Source organism: Austrofundulus limnaeus, unplaced genomic scaffold (assembly GCF_001266775.1).
Source record: "Austrofundulus limnaeus strain Quisiro unplaced genomic scaffold, Austrofundulus_limnaeus-1.0 Scaffold136, whole genome shotgun sequence".
Taxonomy (NCBI): Eukaryota; Metazoa; Chordata; class Actinopteri; order Cyprinodontiformes; family Rivulidae; genus Austrofundulus; species Austrofundulus limnaeus.
In genome coordinates, this window is record NW_013952538.1 from 840,243 (window position 1) to 865,071 (window position 24,829).

The window sequence follows — 24,829 nt, forward strand, 5'->3', positions numbered from 1 at the left end:
TCCAATGAGCTGAATTGTTTTGATGTATGAATGAAGTTACAAAAAGCAGAATAAAACATATGAAAAGTTTATTTTACACATGTTACTTGTTAGAGGGAGTGCCAGAGACCGTTTCCGAGCAGTTTGATTATCTTTCCTGGCATTTTTACAAAAAACTTACTCATTTATTTATCATCAGAACGGCCCTCATGGTTTCCAAAACGATTTTAAAATCCCGCTCAAGCTGTTTATAATCAGTTGAATATAAACCGGAAACGGAGACTTTTTCTCTCTAAAATAAATCAAAAAGTGTCAAACGTAGTGATTGTTCATATTAGATTCGCGCCCTAAAATAAGGTTTTAACATTTGAAGTTGCTTAATTCACTTATTTAAAAAAGTATTCAGAAGGTAAAAGTTATTTTAGATATGTTTTCGCCTCGCATTGAGCGGCATTCTCTCGTGCGTACGTCGCCTCCTTTTATTTTGAAATCCCAAACCGGATGTTGTTATGCTAACTCCAGGTGATCTGATTTAGCTCTCCTCTGTGAGTTGAGAGGCTGATCCCATTTAACTTTCTCGTTCCAGAGCGATCCAGAGACAGAAATAATAACCCGTCAGTAAGCGGTTTACCCTCCCCGGGGCTCGGCTCGGTTTCCCCGTGGATTTTACAACCGGAAGCCTCCAGGATTCTAAGTTTTACAGGAGCCACGGGTCTTTTTATAGGTAAATATTTAAGTTTAATGACTTTATTTGGGGGTTTGTTTGTGTCATTTTACCGTGGATTAAACGTGTTGTCAGTGAACGCAGCTTGCCCGCCCAACAAGCCCTTTTTGTTTTCTATTATGTAGCTGACAAAACAGTAAAAAAGTGACCTGTGCAACATTTTATTTGTCAACAGAAAAAGGTTGGTGTCCCTTCCTTTAGTTGGTGCGCAGTTTGGCATCAGAGGGATAGCTCTTCCTTCCCTTTTCCCTGACAAATGTGTGTTTTTTTTAATTCATGAAGTCTGATGCAGTCGGGAATGTGGTGATGATCTAATTATGAGCAGATGAAGTGTTTGAAAAGGCAGACAGATGAAGAAATGATCCAGGACGTGACTCAGATCCAGTCAGAACTGCTTCACGTCGTGGATTAGAGCTGAAACCTTGTTCCACTGGAACCACTCAGAGCCTCCAGGAGGACACAGATGATCTCAGAGAAGCAGTTACATAACAACACAGAGAGCCAGGGAGGTGATCAGACTCTGACTTCACTCTCCAGCCTTTCATCTGTAATCTGCAGAACCTGGTTTTTCTTTTCCTTGGGGCTCATGAAGGACTCATCCTAACCTGTTCCCATCAAGTCAGGAAAGCCCATTTTTGCAACATCCAGGCTGAGTCAGATCAGGCTGCAGTTTAAATCATTATCTCACAATTAGATCATAAAAGACCCCCCAAATATATGAAAAACATAAAAACATATGCTCAAATGGAAGAGTTTGAAAGAGTTTACTCAGTTTTTTTGGATACAGATTTGTCTGAAACCTTTCATCTCATCAATGAACTGATCCGTCGTTCATTTTGAAGTTTGGTTCAACAGGATTATTGTTTTTAACAAAACAGTGAAAGAGAGCAATGAGACATAATACGAACAATATTCAAAGAGTCAGGAGATTAGAGGTGAGCTCTGAGGTCAAAGGTCATCAGTGTTTGAGTCCTTCGAAGGACCCGGCCTACCTTGTCTACCTGGTCAAGGTGGGCGGGATCCTTTGTCGACCAGAAGACAGTGGCTGTGAATTTGGCCCTGCGTATGCCCTGTCGCCTAATAACCATAAAAAAATAGATTGAAATTAGCAAAATATTAATGTAAACAATATAAATTAACAAAATGATCTAAGAGACAATGTTTAAAGAATTATAGGGACCTGTCGTATGAGCTCGTTTGATTTCTGACAAGAATAATATTAAAAACACGTCGATGCAAAAGACAAACAACACAACCATTTAAAACGTTCGGTTTCTGTACTGCAAGAGTTTTTATTTAAAGCTGTGCTCCTGTCCCTCGTTTCGTCCAACATTACAAGAAAAACAAATCTCCAGGTTGGCCCGCAATGCATCTTGGGATAGGATGTGAGGAGACCAGATCCGTCCCTCAAATCAGGGAGAAAGGAGGACACGTTTATGGAGGAGTCTTTGAATTTGGACAGCTTTTGGTGCGTCGCTGTGACGTAAGCATCCAACAAATTCGACCTTCGACATTAGACACGGCAAAATGGACCTGATGGAAAACGATTGAAGTGGACACCAAGTCATAAACAGACTGGAGCTTCTCTAAAATCCATACTGAGAGCCACAAAGTCTCTTGGAGAATGTCCTTTTGGACAGATGAGACCAACAAGTCCCATCAGCTCTGTGTCCACAGACCCAAACACGAAACAAAGACCAGAACCCTGCCAGAGACACATGGAGGAGACTCGGTTCTGTTCTGGACCTGCTTCAATGCACCTGAATCTGTGCAGGGTGCAAGGAAATCTCAAGACTATCAAGGCCTACTGGAGCTAAATGTGCTGCTCTGTGTCAGAAAGCTTGGTCCTCCAACAGGATAATGACCCAAAACACAACTAAAACCACCCAGAAATGGATCAGAACCAAACACAGGACTGTTCTGAAGTGGTCTTCTGAGTCCTGATCTAAATCCTGTTGAAGATCTGTGGAAGGAGCTGAAATATTTGGAGAAGACCTGAGACAGCTGGAGCAGTTTGTTCATGAGGAGAGATGGACCAGAACACTAATGGACAGGTGGACCAGAAGACTAGTGGACAGGTGGACCAGAACACTAGTGGACAGATGGACCAGAACACTAGTGGACANTGGACCAGAACACTAGTGGACAGATGGACCAGAACACTAGTGGACATGTGGACCAGAACACTAGTGGACACGTGGACCAGAACACTAGTGGACAGGTGGATCAGAAGACTTGTGGACAGGTGGACCAGAACACCAGTGGACAGGTGGACCAGAACACTTGTGGACAGGTGGACCAGAACACTAGTGGACAGGTGGACCAGAACACTAGTGGACAGATGCATTTTTTAAATAAATCTTGAATGGAGCTTCAAAACAGTGACAGATCATCATTAGAATTTGATCCTCTATTAAAACTTTTATAAGTTTCTAGTTATTTCAATGACCTTTGTGTGTTATTTTTTATTTTTTACTGTTTTACCAAAACACTAAAACCAAATTTATCTGCATCTGTATTTCTGACCAACACAATCAGCTTAGTGAGGAAAACAAAGGGATTATCAGTGGAAATGCTTCCTGCTCAACAAGCAGGGATGAAAGCGGTGGAGCCGTGGTGCGTTCAGGCGCGTCGGTTCATTTGTCACAGAGGATGACAGGACCCCCACTCCCCACCCCCCCGCGGTGTGACTCGTTCCAGCAGAGTCAGGAAACAAACGGAGCCTGAGAGCAGAAACAGATGTGGATCAGACTCTTCTGTGGTCGATTGCATCATCGAGTCCTGCTTCCAGGAAAAGTGATGCAAAAAGACGAAATTTAAATTATGAGTGACGAAGCAGCTCTAAAGGTGTGTTTTTATTTCTCACGCAGGATGGTGTTGATTTAACCTCCTGAATTGGAAGGAAAAAAGGAGAATCTCAGAAAAAAAATCCTAAAAATAATCCTTTCTAAAGGCAACAAGTGGATAATTCAGCTTTTGTTCACTAAAATCTAGGTTTACAACACTGACCTATTTAATCTTTCATTATTCTCTTATGCTTTTAGATAGAGTTTAAAAAGTGTAACAAATGCTGGTGTAAATGTTAGGGGCGGAACTGTGAGGGTAGTGTTAATTAAGATGGTAAAAACAAACGTTTTCCTTATTTAGATACTTTTTATTTTGAACAAATAAAATAAAAACAAAGGAAGAATAGATATACATATGTACATGTAAATACATGCACAAGAATACAAAAAATGTTTTGCAACATAAGAATCATTTTAGCTACTTGTTCAAAAAGGAGCGAGAAGGTTACAGTTTTTTTATTCACACCACTTTACACTTTTTATCATTATTCAACATACCTTTTTATCAAACATGTCCCAGTATATCTTATAGCAACAGTTAAAAAATACACACACAGCCTTGTCATTTAACACATACTGCATCTGGTCTTATCGTAATTTTATACTATATTTATCTAAATCATTTATCATTTCCTTATATCCTTCATCTTCCATACAACTATTTAAAAATATTTTTTGTAACTTTTTAAAAAATATAGTTAAATGTAAAATTTTAATTTTAATTCTTTATAAATGTTAAATCCTAAATCTAAATGTAAAAAAATGTAAATGTTGCAGCAAAATGTTTAAAAATCTCTGATGGAACACAGCCTTGACTGTTGCTGTTGTGATGTCATCATCCTGAGACAAAAGCTAACGCTAACTCTGCTAATGCTGCTACAGTATTTCAAATTTAAATTCAAAATGTGTTAATTTAAAACAATATGGATGGTAGCTGTTATCAGGGTTAGCAGTGTTATCAGGGTTAGCAGTGTTATCAGGGTTAGCAGTGTTATCAGGGTTAGCAGTGTTATCAGGGTTAGCAGTGTTAGCAGAGTTAGCAGGGTTAGCAGAGTTAGCAGGGTTAGCAGAGTTAGCAGTGTTAAGAGTTAGCAGAGTTAGTGGTTGCCTTTGTTGCAGTAGGATAAAAATAATGATCTTAAATATATACTTTAACATTTTAAGATTTAACTTTTATATTTAGACTTAGGATTTAACATTTAGCCAAAAATCAGCAGAATGTAACAACTGTAAGCTAAATAAAAATAAAATAACTAAAGCTTTCTACATCAAATAAACATGATTGGTTTTAGAAAAATATACAAAATATTAGAACTGTTTGATCAAAACCAGCTGTATGGCAAGAGGTTGTGTCATATATGTAATTATTGCTTTGACAAGTACAGTGGCAAGTGTGGCAAGTCATTTGTACATTAATTCAGTCATTTTGATATTAAGGGTAATTTTGTTTTTTCATGTTAGAATTCAGCTGAGAAGCTACACATTTCTGGTATTTTCACATCAAGAAGTGTTATTTAGGTTTAATTTATATTCATTATTTTACTTTTTTTGTATTTTTACAAAAACTCTCTGGTTTAAATGTTTATGTTTGACAGATGGTTTATTGGTTCAGATTAGATGAAAAATGCAGTAAAAAGACTTATTGTATTATATGTTAATAAATCCTGTCTAATTTCAAATTATCTGCTCTAGTTTATAATATTTATTAGCCCTTAACATGTTTACGCTGTTTAACATACCTGTACGTTGCAGTCAGATGTTTATTTAGATTAATTTTTCTGTTATTTAATAATGCAGATAGCAGCAGCAGCTTGCTGTAGCACTTCTAATATTCACAATAATCTAATGTTTTTGCTGCAATAAAAGATCAGCAGTAAAATATTTGAGGTTGGAGTCATTTAAATTCAGCAGCAATGGCCTTTAGTCTTGGCTCCGCCCTGACTAGAGCCATCTGCAACAGGTAAGATATTTATTGCTCAGCTAAGATTTGAACTTTAACTTTATGTTTTGATTTTAAAATAAATTTTCTCTGAATTAAATCTAGTTTTTCCAGACACAAACCTAACTAAAATAACAGTTTCTTCATCAGTGGTACCGCCTGTCTGTCTGGACCGGTTCTGACCGATCCGGTTCCCCCCCCGCCCCGCTGCTGTTAATATTCCTCGTCACAGTTACTTTGTTGTGGTCGGCTTTAAATCTGGGCGTGTTTTTGTTTAACAGCAGTATGATTCATTTCTTTCCAGATTCAAGATGTTTAATTGCTCTTTGTGTTGAAATGAAAACGGACCGGGGCGGTTCTGGTCTTTTTACGGCTCTCTGGGACTTAAATTAGACGGAGCCACTGCCTCAGATGGACACAGCCTGTTAGATGTTTGTGGATCCGGGTATTGAAAGCACAGAGAAACTAATTAAAGAGACCATTAATCAACATTTAAACACTCTGAATAAATGTGTCCAGTTTGCTCCGATATGAGGGCGAAACTGTTTGATGTTTTATTATTTTGTAACAATAAGTTAAAAGATGATTAAATTTATATTTAGATGTTTGGTCTGTGATGGACAACGCCTGCAGTTAATGGCAACGATCTCACGGTGTGTTTTAGGAACGAAACATTGAATTTTAGCTCAACATGTAAAATTAGCAGAGCTTTAAGGTTATTTCATTAAAATCTGTCCTGTTCGTAAGATATTTTGCTAACAGACATCTCAGTTGGTTTAATTAGTCCTTCAGGCATTCATTTTACTAATAAAATAATGTTTCATAACATTTAATTTTACAAAAAGGCTTTAAATGTTATAAAAATCTAATTATTTTTAAAATAATCAGTTTTTCATGAACAGAACTAAAAACATAGATTCTGTCAGTCAATTTAATTTGTCACATTTAGCAGCTAAAACTTAAAAATGATCTTTTAACTCGTTATTTGTTGAATTTCATGTTCTGTTGTGTTTGACCCCAGTTTTCTTCACTGACTCATGTTTTGGGTCCAGCCAGTGTTGTATAAAGTACCTCAAAGAGATACTTGAGTAGAAGTAAAAGTGTCTTATCATAAAAATACTTTAGTAAATGTTAAATTCTTCTATAAGAATATTACTTGAGTATACGTAAGTTATAAAGTATTTGATTTTTTTGTACTTAAGTATCACAAGTAAATTTCTGACACAAAATCTACTTTATTAAAAGTACTGAGTAAAAGTGAGCAGTTAGTTTTTCCTAAATGACATTTATTGGGAGGTGACCTCCCCAAAATTATTTTTTTCTACCGGCGTGCAGCTGTGATGGACTGTGTACAAAGTATTACGGTGACAGTATGGTATATATTTATACTTCTCATCCAACCACAATTAAATTCACTCTATCCAGGAGACACAATTTATCAGGATAGTATTTTTTAAATAATAACAAACTGTAATAAAACAGGAGTAACGACTTTATTTCTTACCTTTTTTAAAAAATGTAAAGAGTAGAAAGTACAGATAATTGTGAACAAATGTAATGAGTAAAAGTAAAAAGTATGCTGAAAAATAAGTACTTGAGTAAAGTACAGACAAGCAAAATTTCTACTTAAGTACAGTAACAAAGTATTTGTACTTAGTTACTTTACAAGTCTGTGTCCAGCAGACCCGGTTTGGTAAAAACCCGGAGGATTCTTGGAGGAGATGTTAAATCTCCTCAGCTCCTCCTCCTCCTTTCAGCCTCCTTCTGACTTCTTTTGTCTCTTTCGTGTCTCCTCGCAGATCTCTGGGGTGTTGATGTCACATTCCTGAAGCTTCCCCAGAGGACCGGCCCAGCTCGGCCCAGCTCGGCCCGGCAGACGGAGAACCCTCTGTCCGAGCAGGAGCAGAGAGGAGGAGCTGCTGGATTAAATGTGGGAGTTTGACAGGAGAACGGAGGAAGCTGATGTGAGGTCAGACCTCTGGAGCTTCTGTCTCCTCACCGACTGACGAGAAAACAACAAATCACTGGATTATTGTTAAAAAAAAAGAAAAAATAGAAACTTTTTTTTGTTTTCGGCTGATTTTCAGCTTGTTGTTTGGAACAAAATGCCTGCGAAAACACCCATTTATCTGAAAACCACGACGCCCAAGAAGGGGAAGAGGCTGAAGCTTCGGGATGTCCTGTCGGGCGACATGATCAGCCCGCCGCTGGGCGACGTCCGGCACAGCGCCCACGTGGGACCGGAGGGGGAGGGGGACATGTTTGGAGACGTGGGGTTCCTGCGGGGGAAGATGGACATGCTGCCGGTGCTGAGTCGGCAGAACGGCGGCAGCGCCCGGTCCCACAGCGACGGCTTCTCGGCTCAGCGGGAAGAGCCCGGCTACGACGGCTTCCATTACCAGCACCACTGCAACGGGCTGCTGAAGACCACCGTCTCCATGCCCGTGTTCGTCGCACACGAACAGGCCCCGCCCAAACCGCCACGCCTCCACCTGGACGAGCCCGCCCCTCCGGATCCGGGCCGTGGGTGGGCCGACGGCACGCAGCTCCTGTCGCTCTGCGAGAACGGAGGGGAACCCTGCAGAGACGCGTCCCCGTCCCCCGCCGTCCGCAGCCTCGTCCCGTCCTCCGGCTCCTTCTCCGAGGTGTCCTCCGAGGACTCGGTGTCTGAGAGCTGCGGGCCGGCCCACGTCCACCGGGGGCTGAGCCTGGACTCTGACGCCGGCCTGAGCAACGAGGACGCAGGGAGCGACCGCAGCGAGTCGCCCTGCGCCGCCCTCCACCCCGCCGGCCTCGCGCCCTCCTCCGGGGTGCCGCGGTCCGACTCCATGGCCGTGCTGGACCTGGATCTGGGCCCGTCCATCCTGGAGGACGTCCTGGGCATCATGGACCGCTATAAGACTGTGGACAACCGCTGTGAGCTGTGAAAGGACGAATGTGACACAAACTTTTTTATACAAACTGATTGATGGACGGGTGAAAGAAAAGAGGAGAAAACATTTCTAAAGACAGAAAAAAAAACGTTTGTGGACAAAAAGATGGACAAATTTTGATAAACTGCAGATTTTACTCTCCATCTATACAGATAATATTAACAGTTCACTCCTAGATTTCTTTTCTGGTGGTAAAAAAAAGCTTTGTGTTAAAAAAAAAATGTTTGCAGATAATTTTCTTATTTTTGTCTTTTAAAAACTCACTCCTCTGTTGTTGCTCACAGTCAAACATCTTCTGCTTCATAGCCCAACATTGCAATGTCATTTATTCTGTATATACCTCTGTACATCTAATAAAATGTTTCTTATAAAGATGGCCTCTTTCTGACTCTTTACACGTCTGAAGTTAGGGCTCATCCAGGGAACAAAAGGCACAATAATTACAAAATACCATAATATTTAAAATTTTACAACCAGATGTTGACATGTCTAGTGATCTTTATTGATATGGATGGGATTTTTTTAATTAAAAAATCCAGAATTATGAAAAGTGAACCAGCAATATGTGATCTATTAGCTTTTACTGCCCTCTGGTGGTCACAAAAATAACTACAACAGTCAGTTAAAATAACTATTGCTATTTTTAGAAATGAATTACAAAGTTAAGATACCATCTATACTTTGTAATTTATGAGATAAGATTGACAATATAGTAGGAAAAAGCTAAAAGCAGTAATACAGTAGCTATAGGCAAAGAAGGTAAAACAGTAGCTAAAACTGGGCTGAAACCTATGCAGAAAAATCAAATCAAAAGCTAAAATTTGCAAAACAGTATCTAAAAGTTCAAATATGAAAACTAGCTAAAAGCTAAAATTTAACAAATCAGTGGCTAGTAATAGTTTAGCAAAACCATACTTAAAGCTAAAATTTGGAAGACAGTAGCTAAAAGATACAATTTGCAAAAAATAAAATTAGCAAAACAGAAGCTAAGAAAGTAGATTGACACAATAGTATAAAAAAGCCAACTAGTATAATTGGAACTTGCAGGAAAGAAGGCAAAAAAGTAGCTGAACTGTAGCTAAAACATAAATGTAACAAAATACTAACAATGCTAAAAATTGCAAAACAGTAGCTAAACTGCCAGCATAATCTGAACAGTAAATAAAAGCTAAAATATGTCAACTAAAAGCTAAAATGTAACAAAACAGTTGTTAATAATAGATTAGCAAAACTATTTTTTAAGCTCAAATTACAAGAGAGTAGCTAAAAGTTACGATTAGCAATAACTAAAAATAAAATTAGCAAAACAGACATTAAGAGATAAGATTGACTAGAACAGATTTGCCCAAATTGGGGCCTGCAGGCCAAAAATGGCCCACCAATAGTTTCCCTGGTTAGGTTGTAATCTCCTGTCATTATGTTTCAGCACATATTTAAATTTAAACACATTCTAAGACCACAAATACTCAGATTGTATCAACATGTGAAATGCACAAGCATGTCAAACATGTATATTATATTCATGCATTTTGCCTGCAGCCCCTGGACTAGACAGTAGAAAAAAGCTAAAAGTAGCTAAATCGGTGCTAGAAGCAAAGAAGACAAAAAAGTTGCTGAATTGTAGCTAAAACATAAACGTAACAAAATCAAATCATAAGCTAAAATTTGAAAAACAGTGGTTAAAAAACAGTAAAATTTGTTGTTAATGCAAAAATATAGCTAAAAGCTAATGTAGCCGAAACAGTAGCTAAAAGCTAATATATGCAAAGATATAGTTAAAAGATGAAATGTAACACAACAGTAGCTTATAGATTAGCAAAACCACATTAAAAGCTGAAATGAGGAAGACAGTAGCTATAAGCTACAATTAGCAATAACCTAAAAAATAAAGTTAGCATAACAAAAGCTAAGTGATACGAATGAGAAGATAGGAAAAAGCTATGAGTAGCATAATCATAGTTTGAACAAAAAAAAAAAAAAGGGGGGGGATAAAATGTAGCTAAAAACTAAATGTAGCTAAATCAAACCAGAGCGCTCGAGAGCGTGAGTGCTGATAAAACAACCGTCGAAGAAGAAAATACCGGAAGCGGTTTGTAGCAGCGCTTAAACGCAGATCAGGGTTTCTTTTTAGTCTGAAAACGTTTAAAACAGGCGTTTGAAAGTAAAGAAAACAAAGACGGGTGCTTGTTAAAGGACATGCCAAAATGAGGTGAGTGTTTTCAGCGCGAAGCTGCTAAAACTAGCTAGCTTTAGCGGCTGTACTTTGTGCATGCTGTTGTGTTTTTTTGTTTACTCGTTTGGAGTTTTACTTTGCTGTTTATAGTAGGAGTTTTGTTTTAACGCAATCACTGTTTATTAAATATTTCAGGTTGAACATCGATGGTTTGTTGGTGTATTTTCCCTATGATTACATCTATCCTGAGCAGTACTCCTACATGCTGGAGCTGAAGAGGACTTTAGATGCAAAGGTGGGAGATTTTATTTATAAACAAACCTAAATTACTGTAAGAAACTGTTCAACTTCAATATGTTTACTTTATTGAGTTTGCAGCTTTGATCAGATGATCTACAAGCCGCAGAGATCAGCACCCCCTTTCTTTTGTTTTATTCCTGAAACAAAAGGATAATTTCCTCAGCAGCTGATGTGTTTTTTTAAAGCCACTGATGTTTGTGTTCAGGGTCATGGAGTTCTGGAGATGCCATCAGGAACCGGGAAGACCATTTCCCTCCTGTCCCTCATCGTGGCCTATCAGAGGGTGAGTTGTCCCCGAGGCCTTCGGGGCTTTCAGGCGGTTTATCGACATTTGAACGTGTCGTTTTGTTTTCCTCAGGCCTTTCCACTGGACGTGACCAAGTTGATTTACTGCTCCAGAACAGTTCCTGAGATCGAGAAGGTGAGTCAGATCAGACAAACTGACGGGAAGAAAAATTCATCTGCTCGGGTGTAAAAAATAAAAAAATCTTTTTCATGACGAGGTTGTGGAGGAGCTGAAGAAGCTGATGGAGTTTTACGCCAAAGAAACCGGAGAGGTGAACAACTTCCTGGCTCTGGCTCTGTCCTCCAGGAAGAACCTCTGCATCCACCCTGAGGTAGGATCAGCTGCGACACGTCAAAAGTTTCCTGAGCCTCTGCACGTCTGAACCTGTCCGTCTCCACACAGGTCAGCTCCCTGCGCTTCGGGAAGGAGGTGGACGGCAAGTGCCACAGTCTGACCGCATCCTACATCCGTGCACAGCGCCATGCTAACCCCAACGTACCGGCCTGTCGCTTCTACGAGGTAAAAACGGGATCTTTTTTTTTAAATCTGTTAGATAAAATATCACTAATAAAAACACAAAAGACTCAGAAACAATAAAAATAAAAACAGAATTTAAAAAGGTCAGTTTATTGTTACTTCCTGTTCATTTCTGGTTTTGTTGCAGGAGTTTGATTCAGTCGGGCGTCAGGTCCCTCTTCCTGCCGGCATCTACAACCTGGACGACCTGAAGGACTTCGGCAGGAGGAAAGGCTGGTGTCCGTATTATCTGGCTCGTTACTCTGTGAGTTCAGAACAAACTGGAAACATCCCATTTCCTGTGAAAATACTATTGTGAACCAGGGCTGTGTATTGGCAAGAATATGGCAATACAATACATATCATAACAGAGGGGTCACGATACGATATATCCCGATATATTGTGATACTGTAAGTAAGGCGATATATTGCGATTTTTTTTTGTCCAAAAATTCTATTAAATAAAAACCTCTTACTGGAAAAAAAGAAAAGCTAATGTTTACTTACAATGCTAATGCTACTCTTACTCTCTGGCGATCAAGAGGTAGAGGAGCCAAATGTCTGGCTCACTGCTGCCAACTAGTGGTCAGARGCTGAACTACAACATAAAAATGAACGGTTGGCAAGAAGGTTGACATTTTAAACCTTAATTAAAAATCGATACAGGGCTTTAGAATATCGATACAGTATTGGGAAATGAAATATCGCTAAATTTCAGTGTATCGATATTTTCTTACACCCCTATTGTGAACGCTTATTGCTGAAAACTTCACCTGATAGCTGCTGAAATGAAGCTGATTATGTTTAATAGAAAAGGAGTTAATGTGAGTTCAGTTTGAGAAGATGAAAGAAAAGCCACCAAAATGTGTATTTAGCTAGAAAAAGCTAAATTTAGCAACAAACAGCTAAAAAGTAACTAAAGTTGCAAAAAGCAGCAAAGTATTTAGAGCTTAAATTAGTAATAAGAAGCAGAAAGAAGTAAAAAAAAAAGTAGAAATTAGCAGAAAAATAGCAGCAAGGATTCGAAATATAGCTGAAATAGCAGAAAACAGCTAAAATTCACAGAAAATCAAGCTCAATGTAGCAGAAACAAATTGAATGTAGTGATAGTGGCGTAAAAAATTAGCCAAGAATAAAAGTAAAAGTGACAAGTTGTTGTGAAACAGCTAAAACAGCCATAACGTGCAGTAAAACAGCTAAAATGTACTTACATGGCAGAAATTAGCACAAAGAAACAGAAAGAGCACGTTTGCAAAAAGAAACTAAAATGATTATCAAAATGTCAGTTTAATTTGGAAAAGCTTAATTTAGCAACAAACAGCTAAACAGTAACTAAAGTTGCAAAAAATAAGCTAAAATTGGCACAACTACAACCGAAAGAAGTAAATAAAGCGTAAATTAGTAGAAAAAAAAAAGAAGCAGAAAAATTATAAATAAATAGAAAAATGGCCGATAGGAGACAATATAATGCTGGAATGGTAGAAAAAGCTAAAGTTGTCAGAAAAAAAGTTAATGTAGCAGAAACAGGTTGAATGTAGTACACAGAAATTAACAGTGGTGTAAACAATGTAGCCAAAAATAAAATACAAAAAGTGACAAGTTGTTGTGAAACAGCTAAAATGTAACTAAAATGCTGAAATTAGCACAAAGAAGCAGAAAGGGCAGGTTTGCAAAAAAGCTAAAATGGCCACCAAAATGTGAATTTAGTTTGAAAAAACTAATTTTATCAACAGCTGAGCTGGAATTTGCAGAAGGCAAAGAAAGAAGAATAAAAAGCTAAAATTAGCAAAAAGAAGCACAAAAGAGCACAAATTAGCAGAAGAACAGCAGAAATGGCAGAAAACGTCTCCATTCATTTTCAATGGGAAATACAGTATGTGGCTGAAAACGTAAAACAGCTAAAAAAGTATAAATAGCTGAAATACCAGAAGTCACAGCTGAAATGTCCTGAAGGAGCTGAATGTTTTGATAAATGAATTGTTGAAATAGCACAAAAATTATGGAAGGAGTTCGATGCTGAAAAACATACAGAAGAAAACATGATGAACAGTGTGAATGCTGTGAAGCGTCACACAGTGAGACGGATTCTGACTCTTTGTTTTTTTCTCTTTCTTACCTCTCTGACTCTTTCTCCTGCGTTTCTTTACCTCCCTGCAGATTCTGCACGCCAACATCGTGGTTTACAGCTACCACTACCTGCTGGACCCCAAGATCGCTGACCTGGTGTCCAAAGAACTCGCCAAGAAGTCTGTGGTGGTGTTTGACGAGGCCCACAACATCGGTCGGGACATTTATCAGACAGTTTATCTGTTCGCAAGAATTTAATGTAAACTAGAGAAATTGCATTTCCTGTGAAAATGCTCGTGTGAATGCTTCATGCTGAAAACTTCAGCTGAAAACTTCAGCTGAAAATATTTAACAGGAAAAGTGTTAATGTGAGCTCACTTTGAAAAGCTGAAAGAAGCAAACAAGCCTAACTTTGCAGAAAAACAGTTAAAAAGGAGCACAAATCTAGTTGAAAACAACAGAAAACAGCTAAAAGCTAAGAGCTAAAATAGCTGAACATTGTGAAAACATTTGTAAGAAGCAGAAATAACACCAGGTAGCAGAAAAAAGCAGAAAAAGCAGAACAATGGCAGGAAGAAGCTGATCTATAACTAAAGTAACACAAAATAGCTAAAATTAGCAGAAAATAAGCTAAAGGTAGCAGCCACAATTTGAAATTAGCACCCAGTTGAAATACTTAAAGTTGAAAAATAGCTAAAACCGAAAAAAGGCAGAAAAAACATAAAATTACATAAAAGTGATAACAAACAGCTGAGATTTTTAGTACAACAGCTCAAAAGTAGCTGGAAATGTTTTAATTAGCATAAGGAGCCCAAGTTTGCTGAAATCATTCGAAAAAATTTATAATGGCTACAAAAAATTTGTATTTACCTTTAGAAAAGCTAACATTAGCTAATAGCAGCTAAACATAAGCCAAAATTTCAGCAAACAGCTGAATATAGAGGAAAGCATCTGTAAGAAGCTTAAATTGCACAAAGTAGCAGAAAAAAGTAGGAAAAAGCTGAATAACAGGAAAAATCAGAATTTTAGCTGAAATAGCGGAAAAAAGGCTAAAATTGGTGAAAAAAATTAGCTAAAATTAGCACAAGAAAGTGAAAAAGAGCAGAACCAGAACAAAATGTGTAAGGTTCTGTTAAGATTTAGAAACATTTAAAAGGAGTTTAAGGAAGTTGAAAACAGCTAAATTCATTTCCAATGGCAAAAAAGTGAAATAACTAAAAAAGTATAAGTAGCTGAAATACCAAAAGTCATAGCAAAACTCACATGAATGAGCTGAACGTTTTGATGTATGAATTGTTGAAATAGCACAAAACTTGTGGAACGAGTTAGATGCTGAAAAACGTACGGAAGAAAAACCCGTCAATATTGTGAATGAATGAATGATTGTGAAGCGTCGCACTATTATAATTTTTTTATTCCTTCTCTCAGATAACGTCTGCATCGACTCCATGAGCGTGAACATAACGAGGCGAACGCTGGACCGCTGCCAGAACAACGTGGAGACGCTGCAGAGCACCATCCACACGTAAACTGAACACTGCCAGCCCATATTTTACTAACAGGCTGAAGTGAAACTATAAAGATGAGTTTTCTCGTAGGATAAAGGAGACGGACGCTGCCAAGCTGAGGCTGGAGTACCGCCGGCTGGTGGAGGGGCTGAAGGAGGCCAACGTTGCCAGAGAAACAGACGTCTACCTGTCCAACCCGGTCTTACCTGATGAGATTCTGCAAGGTTTGTCCGTCCGCTCCGAAAACATTTGTTTTTTTGTGACGGTGCAGAATCGTTGAACGTGTTCTTGTGTTGTCTCTCCTCGATCAGAGGCGGTCCCCGGATCCATCCGAACAGCCGAACACTTCGTGGGTTTCCTGAGGCGGTTCCTGGAGTACCTCAAGTCCCGCCTGCGGGTCCAGCACGTGGTGCAGGAGAGCGCCCCGCAGTTCCTCAAAGACATCTTTGACAAAGTCTGCATTGACCGCAAACCCCTCAGGTCCGAAACAGTTAGGGTTTAAACTTTCAGAATAAAATCAAATGAAACTCGAGTAAAATCAAATAAACTTTCAGAATAAAATCAAAAGAAACTTTCAGAATAAAATCAAATGAAACTTTCTGAATAAAATCAAAGAAACTTTCAGAATAAAATCAAAAGAAACTTTCAGAATGAAATCAAATCGGTTCCTTCAGGTTCTGCGCGGAGCGGCTGCACTCTCTGCTGAGGACTCTGGAGATCGCAGACGTTGCTGACTTCTCGGCCGTCACGCTCATCTCCAACTTCGCCACTCTGGTCAGCACCTACAGCCAAGGTATGGAGACGCTGCGACCAGTCAGTTGTCAGGCTCCGCCCCCGAGCTGACCGAGCGTTTCCCTGTGTTTCTGAAGGTTTCACCATCATCATCGAGCCGTTTGAGGACAGGACTCCGACCATCGCCAACCCCGTGTTGCACTTCAGGTGATTTAAAGCTCTAAGTTTACCTGCTGCTGATGGACCAAGTCTCACTGATGTGTTGTGTCTCAGCTGCATGGACCCGTCCATCGCCATCAAACCCGTCTTCCAGAGGTTCCAGTCCGTCATCATCACCTCAGGGGTACGCAGACGTCCCTCTTGTTTCTCATGTCCCTCCTGTCCCAAACGTTTCAGTTTCTGATCCTGTTTGTCCTCTGTTCTCACACCAGACCTTGTCCCCGCTGGACATCTATCCCCGAATCCTGGACTTCCGTCCCGTTACCATGGCGTCCTTCACCATGACGCTGGCTCGGACCTGCCTCTGTCCTCTGGTGGGACCACCGGAGGGTCCGGGGAACAGAAACCCAGCCGTTTATTTTAATAATTGAAGGAACTGACTGGTGTTTGTGTTGCAGATCGTTGGGCGGGGCAACGATCAGGTCGCTCTGAGCTCCAAGTTTGAAACCAGAGAGGACTTCGGTTTGTGGAAAATCCTTTCATCTCCAAACATAAAGTTGAAAACATTCTTATTTATTTATTTATTTATTTATTTATTTATTTATTTATTTATTTTACCTCCCAGCTGTGATCCGTAACTACGGCAACCTCCTGCTGGAGATGTCAGCCATCGTTCCCGACGGGATCGTTGCTTTTTTCACCAGCTACGTCTACATGGAGAACATTGTGGCGTCCTGGTATGAGCAGGTACAGACGCTCGTTCCTGGGTCGACAGCTGAGAGCTAACTCAACACTCTGAATGCTAAACAGGAGTTTAAGCTAACCACTAAAAAATGTAGTCATTTTAAAGTGCCTGTGACATCATATTTTTGTAATAAATATGAATTCATTTTTTGAAAGACAACAAATCACACCACTGAGATGAACAGTTGTTGAGATATTTACATGTGAGGTAACAGGAAGTGATGTCAAAGGGGAATGTCTGAATGTGAACAGAGCACTGCTACAATGTCGACAACACAGACTGTAGAGAAGAATTTGGTGTTTTTTAAGGTTATTTTAAATCTCTATTAGAGAGGGATGAAGACGAGTCAGAGTTCAAATCATATTGTTTCATTAAACAAAGACCAGGGACTTTTCTTCCTCAAAGAGTTCCCCTTTGATGTCACTTCCTGTTTCATTTAAAATTTTCAAACTAAGAAGAAAATCTGACAAAAAAGACAAAATGGGTAAAACTGTGTATTATTTGAAGGATATGCATGTCACCGGCACTGTAAGACTTACGGAGCTGAAAACTGTTAGTCGTAGCCAAGAACAAGCTTTGACAAATATTGAATGCTCAAGAAAAATCCAAGATGGCCGCCAGAGCTAATTTGAAACTGCAATAACTCGGCCATTTCAAAACGTTTTTAGCTAAAATTTGGTGCGGTGTTAGCTAGGAAGGGTCTCCATCACATACTGAAGCCAAATGAAAAATCCAAGATGGCCGCCAGAGCTAAACTGCTCAGCCTTTTTAGACATATTTGGCTCAGATTTGGGATGGTAGTAGAGCACAATGATCTCCAATAAACGGTAAAATCAAATCTTTATTTAAATCAAACGGCTTGTAGTTTTATAGTTTCTCCAGGAACCATTCAAAGTTTTTTTGTGTTGTTTGTTTGTTTGTTTGTTTGTTTGTTTGCAGGGAATCCTGGAGAACATCCAGAGAAACAAACTGATCTTCATCGAGACTCAGGACGCTGCTGAGACGAGCATGGCTCTGGAAAAGTACCAGGAGGTCCTGTTCTCCTTTTTAAAATGGTTTGAGTTGTGGTGTCAGTTAAGTTTTTATTTTATTTTATTTATTTTTTATTTCATCATGTTTCCTGCAGGCCTGTGAGAACGGCAGAGGAGCCATCCTCCTCTCTGTGGCTCGAGGGAAAGTTTCTGAAGGGATCGATTTCGGTAATAAAACTCCAGCTGGTTTAAGTAATCCTGAGTTTTAATAATCCTGAACCTCGTTGTTTTTTCGGTCTCAGTGCATCATTTTGGCCGAGCGGTCATCATGTTTGGAGTCCCGTACGTTTACACCCAGAGCCGCATCCTGAAGGTCAGTAGCTGAGAGTCGTGCCGACACCGGCTCTGAGCTCCAACAAATCCTGTGATTAAAAAAGCAAACAAGATGAAAGATTTATTTAGAAAATAACGGTTTACTGTAGTTAAATATATATTAAAATTATTTATATTAGAAGTAACACTTAAATAATTTAATAAAAACAAATCAGTCAGTAAGAATTAAAGATTTTGTTGCAGATGAAGTTGAGTTTGAGACGAGATGATTGATTTTTCTTTTGTTTGGTCACGAGAATTCACCTCAGACTGGATATTTTAGGTTCATAACTGAGGGAAAGAATGTTAAATAATATTAAAATCTTTACTGGAGATCATATTGTTAATAAATAAAATCATTCAGAGTAATTTCGGTCTCGTTTAAACAGTTACCGAAATAAATGTGTTGCTGAATTACGCAAAGCCAAACAACAATATTTTAAAAATCAAATTATTTCAGCCAGTAAGAATCCAAAAATATTATGGGAAACGATTAAGTCAGTGACAGGTGAAAGTAACAATAAAACATTTAATAACAATTCACAAATCTCAGTGAATGGACTTCTTGTTTCTGATCATGAAAAATTGCTAACTTATTTAATGAATATTTTATTTCTTCAGTAAGGACATCATTACCGGGACAAGCTAATAGTTTAAAGTTATTTAAATATCCTGACACTTCAAAGAATTTTCATTTTCTGAAATTTCACAGAGTGATGTTTTGAGCACACTCCAATCTCTAAATGGCTCACATGCATTTGACAAATATAAGATAAATATGGATTTCTTGAAAATGCATGCCAACACTTTTTTACCATCATCATTTGCTTAATTTATATATTGTGCAGTCTATTTTCCCTGATGCCTGGAAGTTTGCTCAGATTACTCCCATTTTTAAATCTGCTGATCCAACAGAAGTTTCAAACTATCGGCCAATTTCTGTTCAAACTATTTTTTCTAAGTTACTTGAAAAAACATTATTTAATCAACTACTTCAGCATCTAGAAGCTAATAATATGCTAAGCAATAGCCAACATGGTTTCCGCACGTCAAGGTCAACCATGTCTGCATTAATTTTATTCACTGAACAAATACGTGCTGCTTTGAACAAAGGTCAAGTAACTGGTGCTGTATATATTGATTTTCGTAAAGCGTTTGACACAGTTGATCATTATACTCTCTTACAAAAGTTGATTTCTTTCCAACTTTCATCATCTGCAATACAAATGTTTTCCTCTTATTTGACTGATAGGTGTCAGGTTGTGAAACATGGAAGCTCTGTGTCCGGGTCTCTGCCCTGTTCCGTGGGAGTTCCGCAGGGTAGCACACTGGGCCCATTGTTTTTCCTATTATACATAAATGACCTTCCAAAAATATTGAAGTATTCAAATATTTTAATGTATGCTGATGATACTGTTCTTTTTTGTCTGATTTCAATATTGAATCTATTAATAGTCAGTTACAAGCAGATCTTCAGACATTTCATGGTTGGCTTCAAGATAATCTTTTGTCAATTAATGTTTAAAAAAACTGTGTGCATGTATTTTTCCTCACCCAGGAGACATTTCAATATAACAAATCAACTCACCTTTTTAAACAAACCCCTTGATATTGTCACTACCTACAAATATCTTGGAATTACTTTGGATTCTCATTTGACTTATCGTGATCATGTACAAGTCTTAACCACTAAGTTGAAACAGAAATTATACGTTTATTCAAAAATTAGATCCAATCTGACATCTTCTGTTTCAAATATCTATCTTCATGCCATTATACTCTCAACCATGTCATACTGTTTACCTGTTTGGTCTCTTACAACAAATGAAGTCTTAGAACCCATAGTTAGGCTCTACAACAGGGCCTACAAAATTCAATAAAAAAACTTCCTGGTTGGACTCATCCCTGTACAGTTCTTTCATTGTCTGATGCCTTGACTTTTCAGAATTATGTTTTGTATAGTGGTATTAATTTATATTTTCAGACCTTCCAAGGTACCAATTATGGAACTCTGTGCATTGCTGCCCAAATCAAATTCTGGAAGTGGTCATTCAACTAGATCTGTTACAAAAGGACAACTGATATTACCAACTTTTAAAAACTGTTACGCCCAGAGGTCTTTCTTCTATGTTTATACTAAAGCATGGAATGACATTCCTCAAAACATAAAGTCCATTTCAAAACTACAGCCCTTTAAGAAGAATCTTGTCTGCCATCTGCTGGACACTTTTTGTTGTGCTCATATTTAGATGTCCTATTTTGCAAATGCTGCCTTTTTGAAATTTGGTATGCTTGTTTGTCTTTGTGTCTGTGTTGTATAATGATGTGATTGTGATGCTGTATTTCTGAGTGTTTTATGTGCTGCAGAACAGGAACCTGCTGTAAAACAGCAATTATGCTGAGTCAGGCTTGATTTTTAATAATCTTTTCCTGTTAAAAAAATAAATCAAATTAAATAAACTTATCTTAAACTTAAACTTATCCTAAACTTAATCAAACTAAATAAATCAATTCCATATTCAGTAAAAACTACACATCACAAATAAAATGAAAGGCAGCAGAAAAAAATACCCTTTTTTCCAAAACTAAATTTAATTCTAACTATAAAATTTACAAATAACATATTGAATGAATAATAAATTAAAAATAGTAAGTAAAAAGTACAAATACCTAATCATAAAATGACTGGTAAAAATAAATTTTTCTGATAAAAGTATTAAAGTTTTAAAACTGCTCACAAGAATCAGGAAAGTAAAAGTATTTCTAAAAAATAAAGTGTTGGATTTATTTAACCAAACTGGTTCCACTAAACATTTATTTAAAGGGGTTTAGTGGAACCAGTTTGGTGAACTAAATCTAACACTTTATTTTGTGTGTGCATAAACAACAATTTTCACTTGGTCAAATTTAAACTTGTAACCAGGTCTTAAATTTTAAAGTAAAAGCATCATTTTTATGTTTTATGTCAGGATTAAAAAGAAGTACATGTATTTCATAATACTGTGGTTTTGATGGTACTTCCTGTCTGGACCGGGTCTCCAGGCCCGTCTGGAGTATCTGCGGGATCAGTTTCAGATCAGAGAGAACGACTTCCTGACGTTTGACGCCATGCGTCACGCCGCTCAGTGCGTGGGCCGAGTCATCAGAGGGAAGACCGACTACGGCCTGATGATTTTTGCAGACAAGGTGAGGACTCGATTTATTTTGATTTCCCCGCTCGACGCAGAATCCTCGTTCCATGTGTGTTTCCAGCGCTACGCCCGAGCCGACAAACGGGGGAAACTTCCTCGCTGGATCCAGGAGCACATCAGCGACGGCAGCCTGAACCTCACCGTGGACGAGACGGTCCAGCTGTCCAAGCACTTCCTGCGACAGATGGCTCAGCCCTTCAGACAGGTACGGCCACACCTGGAGAACTTTATGTCACCAGAACAACGAGCGAGCTGCAGCGGTTTACAGTTCAGTGCAAAAGTCTTCATCCGTCTCTCTGCAGGAGGACCAGCTGGGCTTGTCTCTGCTCACCCTGCAGCAGCTGGAGTCGGAGGAAATGCTGAAGAAAATCTCTCAGATCGCTCATCAGACTTAAAGCGGTTTGTTTTCCTGCAGACTTTAAATCACATGTTTGACTCTGAAGGAGTCAGAACCAAGAAAAAACAGAAGAAAAGCTGCATTTTAAACCAAGTTTCCTATGTGAACGTTTAAAAACCTGCAGTTTATTGTCTGTCATACAGACCGGACTGTTTTCTTCTCTACTCCAGCTGTCTTTACTGTTAAAATTTAAAACCTCTTTTTGAAATAAAACCTCTTTTTGAAATAAAAAGGTAAGTCTTATTTGATTCATTTCTAAGATGAAGATATAAAATAATTCAGTCATTTCCAGTTTTTGCTCGTTTTATTTTTTTTACTTTGTCAATTACACCATGTGATGTCATCCAAACAAACCAAAGTTACAACAAATACAAAATAATTTATCCTCAAACTGAACTGTTCTGTTTATTGTAACAAATTTTAGATTTTAATCCAGTATTACTAAATTAGTCATTTACTTTGGGTTTTTATATTTTCAGTCACTTTGGCTGTTTTTGTAGGTAAACAAACACACACAGTGATTTAATTTAAGGACATGTGAACAATTTATGTAAGAGAAATGTCAGTTTGATTTAAATTTTCATGACTTTAAGCTTCTCTATAAAACTGAGCAACAGAAATGTTCAAACTATTCTCTAAATAAAATTTAATACAATAAAATAAATACTGATGCATCTACAACACAGTGTCTTTACTGTAAACGTGGTTCACTAAACTAAACTCATTTCTGTAGAAAAACTATCCAGAGTTTAAAATCCCTTCAAAAGTTAAAACATGACTTCTCCCTCATGAATGAATAAAAATGTGCAGTTTAACAAAAACTTCAGTGTTTTGCTAACTTCATCCCTGTTTTTTTTACAAGAAGTGATTGTTTTAGAAAATCTTTGTTTTCAATAAATAAGGTTTAATTAATAAAATATAAATATTTGCTTCAACCTGCTCTTTCATTAACAAGAATGTTTCATTTGCCTTTTTTTAAAATCCACATTTATAATCCAGGAATGTAAGGATTCAACGTGTGACAAACTTTTCTAAATGTTAAAAACAAATAAGACATTATTAAAATGTTTTTAACATAACATTGATCTTCTTTCTAAAGTTTTTTTGGTCTCGTTATGAGCAGCAGATTTTCTCAGCGTTTGAACATCCTTCCGGTTTTTCTTTACAAAGAGTTAAATTTGGACGTGTTTGTGTGTTATCTGGTCCCACCGAGTGAGCCTCTCCTCGTCAGGCTCTGAGTGCTGGAGCTCAGACCTCGACTGTCCGTCAAACGACTCACCTGTGGAGAAAAAACAAAAAATACCCGATTACTTTGAATTTCTCTCATTCTCCAACCTGAAACCACTCTGCCTGCTGCAGGTTGGATGCTGTCTGCTGCAGGTTGGATGCTGCCTGCTGCAGGTTGGATGCTGCCTGCTGCAGGTCGGATGCTGCCTGCTGCAGGTCGGATGCTGCCTGCTGCAGGTCAGATGCTGCCTGCTGCAGGTCGGATGCTGTCTGCTGCAGGTCGGATGCTGTCTGCTGCAAGTTAGATGCTGTCTGCTGCAGGTTGGATACTGGATGCTGTCTGCTAAAAGTTAGATGCTGTCTGCTGCAGGTTGGATACTGTCTGCTGCAGGTTAGATGCTGTCTGCTGCAGGTCGGATACTGTCTGCTGCAGGTCAGATGCTGYCTGCTGCAGGTTAGAYGCTGCCTGCTGCAGGTTAGATGCTGCCTGCTGCAGGTTGGATACTGTCTGCTGCAGGTCAGATGCTGCCTGCTGCAGGTTAGATGCTGCCTGCTGCAGGTTAGATGCTGCCTGCTGCAGGTTAGACGCTGTCTGCTGCAGGTTAGACGCTGTCTGCTGCAGGTTAGATGCTGCCTGCTGCAGGTTAGACGCTGTCTGCTGCAGGTTAGATGCTGACTGCTTTGTAACATGTCAGTTTTTGGACAGGGTCAGGAGCTCACCTGGGTTCCATCCTGACTCTCTCTGCTTCCAACATTAAGAACATTCAGAGAGTTCGCCCTCTTCATCCTAAAGAGACAACAAGTTGACTTTAAAAACCCAAACCTAAAAACAACTTTGGATTTTAACAACCAGACGATTACCCAGCATTCCTCGGGGTTTCCTCCATCCCGACTCCTTTCAGCTTACGGACCAGCTTCTCGCTGCTCCTCCGGATCGACTCCCTGAGTTTGGTGAAGGAGCTGCTGCGCTTCAGCCCGTCCTGAGCGGACCCACTGTCCTCCACGCCGGACCAGCGGGGACGGCCGTCACCTGGAGGACAGAGGACCGCCGTGGGACAGACCCGGACAGAACCCAACAGAACACAGAATGTATCTCCACATTTGTTCTTACCATCCACAGATCCGAACTCCTTGTCGTGAGCTCGGGTCAGAATCTCCTTGTAAAGAGCTTCAGCTTGTCTGTACTTCCCTTGTTTCAGGTAACAGGAGGCCTGACGAGCAGGAAGCACTCTAATTAAACCAAAGACTTTCAAAATAAAACAAACAGGTCATCTCTCACCAGGTTGTTCTTGGTCTTGGCTACGTTGGCGTCGTCTGGACCCAGTCGGCTCTGATAGATCTGCAGAGCCCGCTCGTAGTACTGCTCCACTTCCTGGTACTTCCCCTGGTTCTGACACAGCAGAGCCAGGTTGTTCAGCTGCTTGGCCACATCAGGGTGGTCCGTGCCCAGAACCTGAAAACAACGTTTAAAATCCTGAAGCTCAGTTTTCAATCAGGGTTTATTTAATTTATATCAATAAAATAAAACCTTTGTGGGTCGGGGATTAAACCTAAATTAGGATTAGAGGAACAGCTCGGGTCATTTAGAAAGATTTTAGAAAATTCACACGACTCACCTTTTCTCTGATCTCCAGAGCTCGTTTACAAAGAGGCTCAGCTTCTTTGTATTTTCCTCTTTTGCCATAAAGAACGGCCAAGTTGTTGAGTGTGGCTGCCACCTACACACACACACACACACACACACACACACACACACACACACAC

The 24,829-nt window shown here is 39.0% G+C and overlaps 3 protein-coding genes across 4 annotated transcripts in view; 2 read left to right on the plus strand and 1 right to left on the minus strand.

The window, feature by feature from the left end:
- Window positions 1–489: 489 nt before the first annotated feature.
- Window positions 490–8,793, plus strand: zgc:154093 (cdc42 effector protein 2). Its single transcript, XM_014015932.1, has 2 exons — window positions 490–703; window positions 7,288–8,793. The coding sequence occupies exon 2, from the start codon at window positions 7,594–7,596 to the stop codon at window positions 8,413–8,415; it is 822 nt and encodes a 273-aa protein (XP_013871386.1). The 5' UTR covers window positions 490–703; window positions 7,288–7,593; the 3' UTR covers window positions 8,416–8,793.
- A 1,685-nt stretch (window positions 8,794–10,478) lies between these two features.
- Window positions 10,479–22,070, plus strand: ercc2 (excision repair cross-complementation group 2). Of its 2 annotated transcripts, XM_014015934.1 has the most exons (23): window positions 10,479–10,630; window positions 10,790–10,889; window positions 11,100–11,177; window positions 11,253–11,315; window positions 11,398–11,511; window positions 11,583–11,699; window positions 11,845–11,961; window positions 13,854–13,977; window positions 15,192–15,288; window positions 15,362–15,495; window positions 15,583–15,751; window positions 15,946–16,064; window positions 16,141–16,210; window positions 16,277–16,346; window positions 16,435–16,536; window positions 16,621–16,684; window positions 16,788–16,909; window positions 17,847–17,939; window positions 18,034–18,106; window positions 18,181–18,251; window positions 21,293–21,436; window positions 21,503–21,646; window positions 21,744–22,070. In XM_014015934.1, the coding sequence occupies exons 1-23, from the start codon at window positions 10,626–10,628 to the stop codon at window positions 21,834–21,836; spliced, it is 2,283 nt and encodes a 760-aa protein (XP_013871388.1). In that variant the 5' UTR covers window positions 10,479–10,625; the 3' UTR covers window positions 21,837–22,070. The 2 variants fall into 2 exon arrangements, with proteins under 2 accessions (XP_013871388.1, XP_013871387.1); XM_014015933.1 differs by having other exon boundaries at window positions 21,293–21,646.
- Window positions 22,071–22,123: 53 nt separating this feature from the next.
- Window positions 22,124–24,829, minus strand: part of klc3 (kinesin light chain 3) — a gene marked incomplete at its 5' end in the record, with an annotated part of 10,182 nt that continues 7,476 nt past the window's right edge. Inside the window, 6 exon segments of the mRNA XM_014015935.1 lie at window positions 22,124–23,117; window positions 23,786–23,852; window positions 23,927–24,095; window positions 24,177–24,276; window positions 24,345–24,518; window positions 24,682–24,783. Coding sequence (XP_013871389.1) covers window positions 23,034–23,117; window positions 23,786–23,852; window positions 23,927–24,095; window positions 24,177–24,276; window positions 24,345–24,518; window positions 24,682–24,783 — 696 coding nt within the window. The 3' untranslated portion in view covers window positions 22,124–23,033.